Source organism: Babylonia areolata, chromosome 3 (assembly GCF_041734735.1).
Source record: "Babylonia areolata isolate BAREFJ2019XMU chromosome 3, ASM4173473v1, whole genome shotgun sequence".
Taxonomy (NCBI): domain Eukaryota; kingdom Metazoa; phylum Mollusca; class Gastropoda; order Neogastropoda; family Buccinidae; genus Babylonia; species Babylonia areolata.
Genome location: NC_134878.1, coordinates 46712046 through 46720251, shown reverse-complemented (window position 1 = coordinate 46720251; position 8206 = coordinate 46712046). Strand labels below are relative to the sequence as shown.

Here is an 8206-nt window from a genome sequence, read left to right as displayed (position 1 = left end):
TGTCTTAGATGGACTGCCTTCCCAGGCTGTCGAGCTCCATCTGCCCACATGTGACAGGTAGCACAGGGTTACATGGTACCTGTGGCAGGTAGAGACCTGACCTGACAATAACTTGTACAATTGTTGTAACATCATAGCAATACTAATAATATGACAGAGTCAACTGAACAAGTAAAATTAATGTTTCAACTTTTGGCCTACCTCTGTTTGCCTCAGGCCTGAAATAGTGAGTGTGGTGGCCCCTGCTCTCTTCACCCTCATCCCCACCCCCACCCCCCACCCCCTTCCTGATGGGCTAGCACTGACTGCATTCCCTACAGAGCAGCAAAAAGGAACCCCCCCACCCCCCAAAATTATTATGCCATAACTGGATTGTATGCTGCTTTTTTTTTTTCAGAAAAGTATAAAGTTACACATACTTTCTTTCTGTAGTTTACATGCCAGAATCTGAACAAAATTTATTACCGTCTGTGACCAAAATCCCTTGGCAAATACTTGTCAGTGACTTGACTAAGCTTAAAATTAGAGATAGAATTGTCACAGAAAGGGTTAAGTTAAAGTAAACATATCATTCTCACAGATTTCAGTTTGCGTCCTGTGGGATTTTGAAAGAGCTTTACATATGCATAAAAGCTTAGCACATGTGCCAAAAAGATAGTGGTGCTAGCAAAAGGAAAAAGAAAAGAAGTTTCATTTAGTATGATAAATTTAACTGATGAGTGAGACTGAGAAGGTGGCAGTATAGGTGAAGGCTGTGCAGTACAGAGTTCCTCACATACAAAATGCATCCCATAGCAACACTGGTCTTAAACTTAAATTGCACATCCAAGTATGTCTTTCTGTTTCAATTTTCGCCATGCAGTGTTTGATATTTCCAGGTCTCATGAAATGACATTGTTTATATTCTGATCAACTATTAAAATAGATTTAAAGGAGGGGAGGTAAGGGCTAACACTGAAATTAAAATTATTTATTGATTTGATAATTGAATACTGCTTATTTGCTTGGTGACTGCTGTTGCAGAATGCTATGATGAGGATGATGACTATGGCCAGTCATATGAAGATCGATACTGTGTTTCCCCATCAACGGGTATGTTGACTGCTTGTTTGCTTTCACACTTTTGAGTATATGATTTATATTTTCCCAGTTTTGGATATTTGATTGACTAGAAAACAGTGAGCTTAAAAAGCCCGAAGCCTTTGTTATACTGTGTGAATTTGAATGTCAAGTTACTGGGTCTGTCAGACTCACAGTGTCAGAAATGTCAGATCTTAATCTGCATATTTCAGACCCAAAGTGCTTCTTAAAAATATGTCACTGTTAAGTTTCTTGCCAGTTCCAAAAAAAGGCATACTGATAAAGTTGAGTTTAATGACCTATTTAGGCTATTGGTTAATGCCCTTAGTAATGGTTAAGTTGTTGAGGGCTTGGGTCTTTGATTGGTGAAGGTTGCTTTGTTCAAGGGGATGAGTCTTGCAAAATGAGGTTGAAGGGGACAGCCTGATAATTTGGAAATAATTGTAACACACAAACTTGTCTCTGTCTTTCAGCTGCACAGTTCACATACAACCGTGAGCAGAACTATAATCTGTCATCTTACATGGAAGATGAGATACCAGAGGAAGATGAAATGGGCATGGACTCCGAACCAATGGAGGCACAGGCGGCTGCCCCAACCACTGGGCGTGAAACACTGTCAGATATCGACAGAGGTTTGTGAACAATGTGTTGACTGGTGCAAAAGAATAGTCTTTGTGTTTCATTTTGACTTTAGTCTTAACGTTTCGAGAACCAGAATTGTGAGACATAGAAATTTAAGTTTTATCTTCTTCTGAGTGTTGAATTGGCAGACAGTTCTTTTAGTGTTGGTGTAGAATTGGCAGACAGTTACGGTGTTTGTGGTTTCTATGATTTGTGTCTGAATTGTATATATATATATATATGAAATTGTCTTGAAGGTAAACAGTGTTGAGAGCAAACACATTGTGGTTTAATTTGGATCAGTATTATTATATGCAGTTAACACTTTATTGGGGTGTCAGGGTGCAGTATTTTTTAGTGATAGTTTTAAACCAAACATTGATCATTAACTCACTCGGGACGACAAGTTTTCTCCCTTGCTTTTCCCCACAGACAGCCCATTTGTAAGGGTTTGGGAAAAAAATTACAAAAAATACAAAATAGAGAGTAAGAAAATGAAACTTTCAGAACTGGTTTATTATGTGTTGAGCTATTACATATAAAAAAAATATTTGAAAAATTCTCATTTTTACAGTTTTGCCATATGTAGAAAATACTGCCAATTTTTCACCCCAAATCACCATACCCATGCTCGCTTTCTGCATTAAATTCGCTTTCTTCTTCATCATCGTCCACCTCTTCAATGTCCAACCCTTCAGTTTGTAGCATTTCAAGTACTTCGGCAACCCTAAAATGTTGCCGTCGCTGCCTTGTTCGCTTCACAACATTTTGAGAAGAGCCCGCTTTGCTAACAGGCTGGCACGCGAGCAGACGACTGGTCAGTGACTTTGTCAGCGTGTGTGCGAGACGGGCCACACATGGCAGGCTGACCAATCATACCATTCGATTGTGGAGTGACCCAGAATAGCGCACTTTGCTTGGCTAATCACAAAATCACGTATACAGCGCGTGATGGATTTTTATTTCTTGAAAATGCTATTCCATTTCGTCGTCTGAAACCGAATACATTTTATGTAGGAATGCTCATGCATTCCTTCGTCCGGAGAGAGTTAAACATTAGGGGAGTGTAATTGATATGATGTGGCAATCCCCACCATCACACACAGACACAAACACACACACACACACACATATACACACACAGAGTCGCCAGTGCATTGCTCTTCACACACAGGCACACATGATGCTCATGGCAACTCCCTTAGTTGGGGGAGGGGGACTGGGGGGGGGGGGGTTAAGAGGGGTAGGGAGGCATTTCAAAACATAACAGAACCTGGCTAACAAAAAGACTGCCCTTTTCAGTTCGACTGCAGAGTTGTCTGGAAGAGATCCACAACGTGATGGGAGACAGCCAGGGAGATGCAGAGCTGAAAGAAGCTATTCTGCGAAACAACTTCAGCATACAGGCTACACTGGATGAGCTGCTGTCACAAACAGGTACACTGTGCTGTTTGTCCTAGTGCCTGATGTTTCGGACAACTTTATGTTAAATCCTTCCAATGTTGAAGGCAGTGGAGTGTGGAGGAAAATAACGGAATGGTTAAGATGCTTATCTGCCAGTACAGTGTCTGTGAGGGTCTGGGTTTGAATCACGGTCTCACCTTTTCTCCCTATTTGGATTGGAGAATCAAACTGAGGATCTAGACATTGAGATGAGATGATAAACTAAGGTTCTGTGTGCAGCATGCATTTGGTGCACTGAAAAAGAACCCATGGCAACATGAGTGTTGTTATGGCAAAATTCTGTAGAAGAAATTCACTCTGATAGGTTCACAAATACATATATGTATGCACTTTAGGCCTGACTGGAGCGTTGAGTTATGCTGCTGGTCAGACCCACTGGTGACAGACTCTGGCAGGGGTCTGATTCCAGTCATCATTTGATTGTTGATGCAAAAATATTTATGATCACATACCATGCTCTGTTGGAATTTAGATGCTCAGTGAAATATCAGATTTGTTTTCTAGCTTGCTGTGTTTATGCAACAGTCATTTTCAAGATATTACCAATTCATGTATATCTTCTGCAATGCAGGTGCCCCAAAGCCCCAGAGGACTCCTCGCAAGAAGAGAGAACGAGCACAAGGTATTTTTCTTAAAAGTTTTCACCTCAGTTTTCTTTATGGCTACAACCTTGGCACTTGCAGAATTGTGAACTTAGATTAGAATTACGAACAGAAATCAGTGCTGTCAGATGAAAGTTATGAGACTCCTAGAATTTCATACAGAAATCAGTGCTGTCAGATGAAAGTTATGAGACTTCTAGAATTTCATACAGAAATCGGTGCTGTCAGATGATAGTTATGAGACTCCTAGAATTTCATACAGAAATCAGTGCTGTCAGATGAAAGTTATGAGACTCTTAGAATTTCATACAGAAATCGGTGCTGTCAGATGAAAGTTATGAGACTCCTAGAATTTCATACAGAAATCAGTGCTGTCAGATGAAAGTTATGAGACTTTTTTGTTTTTGTTTTTTGCAGTGAATGCATTGACATTTTTCTTACTTGTTATGATTGATAATCTACAATAACACTTTGCAAATTTAAATGGTAAACGCTAATGCTGCTTTGTAAATTTACAAAGTGTTGTAGCTTTATACACTTAATAGATGTATTACTGTAACTGACATAGGTATTGATCAACCCATGTTAGGCGATTATTACTTTGATTTTAGTTGCAATTCACTATTTCATTTTAAAGATTATGTTTTTTTAAAGATTGATTGAGGGGTTGTGTTTGTACACTATTCTTTGATAATTAGATATAAGCTGGTCTCTCCATGCTAATGAAATGCCCCCATCTGTGTTTTTCTGTTCCATGTCCTCCTGGACTGTGGTCACACTGCTGTCTGTGCTACCATGGTGTTGCTGTCTCTCTCTGTGTATCTTCTAATGGCTGCTGTAAGGTAAGGCGATGATGCAGATATTGAGGCTTTGCTGTCTGAAATCAGTTTTCTAGATCAGCAGGAACATCAGTTTAATAAAGCAGGGATGGGGGTCAGGTTCAGATTTCACCAGGGAATGTCCCCTCCTGTTGGGTTGGGTACAGGCAGTAGCCGGGAGAGCCGAGGGTCGGTGAGCAGCATCCGATCCTCACCCAGCTCCGTGGGTAGTCCCAGTAGTTTGTCTGGGACAGATGGGTACCTTCCCCAGGGTATGAGGGGCCTGGGGAAGACAGGGAGAGGGGACAGCGGATCTGACACCACCTCCACTCCGCCCCAGTTTGCCAGCCCTCCAAGAACACCATTAATGGCTCTGATTCAGCAGCAGAGTGCTGTGGAACAGCAGAGTTCTGGGGATGGAGGGCAGCCTTTTCAGAAGAGCAAGGATACTATTAGCTTGAGGAAAAATGGTGATTCCTCAGGTCCAGAGTCGGTGTCATCATCAGTGTTAAAGGAAGAGGGCAGCAAGAGCAGTGGTCAGTCATTAAGTGACATTATCAGAGCTCAGAAAAATTCCATGCCACAACCATCAGAGCGAACATCAGCAAACTCTTCAGCAGCATCTGGTGGTCTGTCTTTAAGTGACCTTATCAGAGCACAGGAAATTTCTGCGTCCGATGCTGATGTGGCATTGCAAACCTCGGTTAACTCCTCATTGGTGCCTCGGAAGCAGGAACAGAAAGCAACTTCTGGTCTGTCCCTGAGTGAACTGATTGCTCAGAACAAGCAGTCTTCTTTCTCATTGGTGCCTTCAGTACAGTCATCAGCAATTCCTACTTCTTCAAACTCTTCGTCGTCATCATCTCTTGTTTCATCATCATCAGCTGCTTCATCACTTTCGTCCCTTGTTTCATCATCAGGTCAAGAGGGGAAGGGACTTTCTCTCAAGGAGCTCATCAGTTTACACAACAATCAGAAAAACCCTGACAAACCAGTAGGGAAAACATCAGGTCAAACCAACGTGAACAGCAGTGGTAGCAGCGACAGTTCATCTGTGGCAGGTCTGTCTCTTTCACAGCTGATCCAGAGTCGTTCTAAGTGCAAGAGTAAACCAGCTGCTCCAGCAGTGAGCTGTGACAGTCCTCCTTCACACTCTGACAGCTTTCTGGCAGGTCTGAATGTATCCACCAGACCCAGTTTGGAAGTGGGGGGGTGCTCTGGAATGCAGATGGAAAGGAAAGAGAGAGTGGGGACAATGTCTGAGGGCGGTGGTTTGTCGTTGTCCGAACTTGTCAGACAGCATCAAAGCAAAGGCAGCAAGCAATATCCTCCATCATCAGTAAACTCTTCACGTGACATCATTGCTAACACCACACAGAACAAGGAGAACACTGACCTAGCAGTGCAGTTGGAACACAGGCTTATCTTGAAGCCCAAGGAGAATTTGACTAACACACATGACACGCAAGATTCCAAGGACACGGTACTGAAAGACAAATGTGTGAGGAACAGAGAGGCTGTTGCTTTGTCTCTGGCAGATTGTCTGAAAAAGAAAATGACCTTCCAGCTCAAACATTCCAAACCAGAAACTCCGGGCATAGAAGATGACAGCCCAGAGTCAGATGAGGAGGAAGAGGAGATAGTTTTTCAAAAAGTTACACATTTTGAACCGGATTGTTTTGACCCCACCACGGTGGACCCAGCCTTAAAAAAAGCTCCCTCATTATTAGCACGCTGCATCTGTTTGCAGATTTCAGAAAAGTATTCCTTTGAAGAATCTGTACCAGCACCAAAGAAGAGAAAAGTCCAGTTCCCTGAATTCCAGTACTCCTATCAGACCAGAAAAAGAAAAGTGCACGCTGAGGTACCTTTGCACAAAGTGGCTAGGTTTGACTTTGGGACCCCTTCCCCAGACGACATTGTCCAAGCCCGGCAGAAGGGGGCATTCACTCGTACTGGACAACACGCACCTGAGGATCTTGTGTCGAATCCTTGATGTGAACCTGTCAGCATAGTGAAGTTGGGACTCTCAGGGCTGGTGTGACGGTGGTTCCAGTGTTGTCCAGGATTCACAGTTGGACTGTTGAATGTGAAGATCATATGGGACCGCAGTATTGACAGTCAGCATAATGTTCTCAGTATTAAAATCAGCACGTTTATGTCAGCACACATGTGGATGAGGGCCCATCTGCTTGACCTTTATATCTGTGAACATTATAAATCAAATACTAGAACAGTTTTCCTTCTCTTCATTGGCAGAACCTGTGTCTCGTCAGTGACAGAACCTGCGAGACTATTGATAGATGAGAATTCTGCTTGTGGTAGAAGGATCTACTTGTTCAGCTTGTGTTTTTGTGTTGGGGAAAATGCAATTGGGGGGGCAGGGATGAATGGGGGTTTTTGGGGGTGGGGGTGGGGCACAGTGAGAGAACCAGATCTTTATTTCCACACCGAGATCAGGCCACTCAGAGCAGCACTGAACTGCACGCAGTGCAAGGCAAAATTGGATGGTGTCTCACTGACTTGTTTTCCAGGAATGATCAATGGGAAACAGATTTCCAAGTTTGGGACTGTTTAACAGACACAATAGGCGGAAAATAGCTCGCAGGGCTAGAGGATTTTTTTTTCACCCATGCTTCTGTTATGTGTATAGTTTCCTTGGGAGATGAACAATATCCAGAACAACGCTTCTATGCACCTCCTTATTTTTACTCTTTCCCCCTAATTGTAATGCTGCCTGCCCGGGTTTTTTTTGTTTTTTTTGTCTAAAGAAAAATAGAATTTTTTTTTCTTCAACTGTGGTTGGTTGACATGCAATTTTTGCAGCTAGCCTGAGATATGTGCAGCCTTTTTGTACCGAGTGCTGAAAGTTTACCATGTGGTATGTCCATCCGTGAACACGGTCAAAATGTCCATATCCATACGACATGAACTTGGAACTGCTTGTGCTTGCAGAAAAATCCTGCTGCTTTTTATTTCTAAATCAGATTAAGGCCCCTTCACTTTTTCATGATTTGATGCAAGTCTATGTAAAAATTGTTTTCAGTCTTTAAAAAAAAAAAAAAAAGGGGGGGGGGGGGGAGAGAGAAAAAAATCAAAATATTTTTTTCAAAATGCCAATGTAACTCTTGAATTCTTGTGCTTGATGCTGTTTTTAAGATTTTTTTTTTTTTTTTTAACTTTATTGAATCATTATTGTCCATATGTTTGACTGAATTGCTTTTGTACATCCCTTTATTAAGAACTAAACTGGTCAAAATAAACATTTATTACAAGCATTGTGCTGGTTGATAATTGCTACCTTTTTTTTTCATATCTCTTGTAACTTACACATTTTACTGACATGATGGTGCAACTACAAGCTGTCAGTGTTGTTGTTATTATTGTTCATGTTCACAGATAATATGAACACAGGTGATCAAATAATGCATGTTTTCTAAAATGGTAGTACTGTAAACTATAATATAGATTAACAAATGATGCATGTTTTCTAAAATGGTTGTAGTACTATGATTTAATATGAACTATACCTTGTAAACACTCACCCACCCCATGTTGGGTTAAAAATGGCATAGGTTAAAATACCTTGTAACTGCCTCCCCCCCCCCCACCCCCCGC

The 8206-nt window shown here is 41.7% G+C and overlaps 1 protein-coding gene across 2 annotated transcripts in view; it reads left to right on the top strand.

Annotated features, from left to right (window-relative positions):
• The window catches only part of LOC143280022 (HBS1-like protein), a 33582-nt gene that overhangs the window by 938 nt on the left and 24438 nt on the right, over positions 1–8206 (top strand). The window contains exons 2-6 of one of the 2 annotated variants that reach the window (XM_076584480.1): positions 1024–1092; positions 1554–1715; positions 3007–3141; positions 3740–3790; positions 4618–6944. In XM_076584480.1, coding sequence (XP_076440595.1) covers positions 1024–1092; positions 1554–1715; positions 3007–3141; positions 3740–3790; positions 4618–6584 — 2384 coding nt within the window. In that variant the 3' untranslated portion in view covers positions 6585–6944. Of the gene's footprint in view, positions 1–1023; positions 1093–1553; positions 1716–3006; positions 3142–3739; positions 3791–4617; positions 6945–8206 lie in introns of those variants that run through there. The other variant, XM_076584481.1, reaches the window with a different exon arrangement.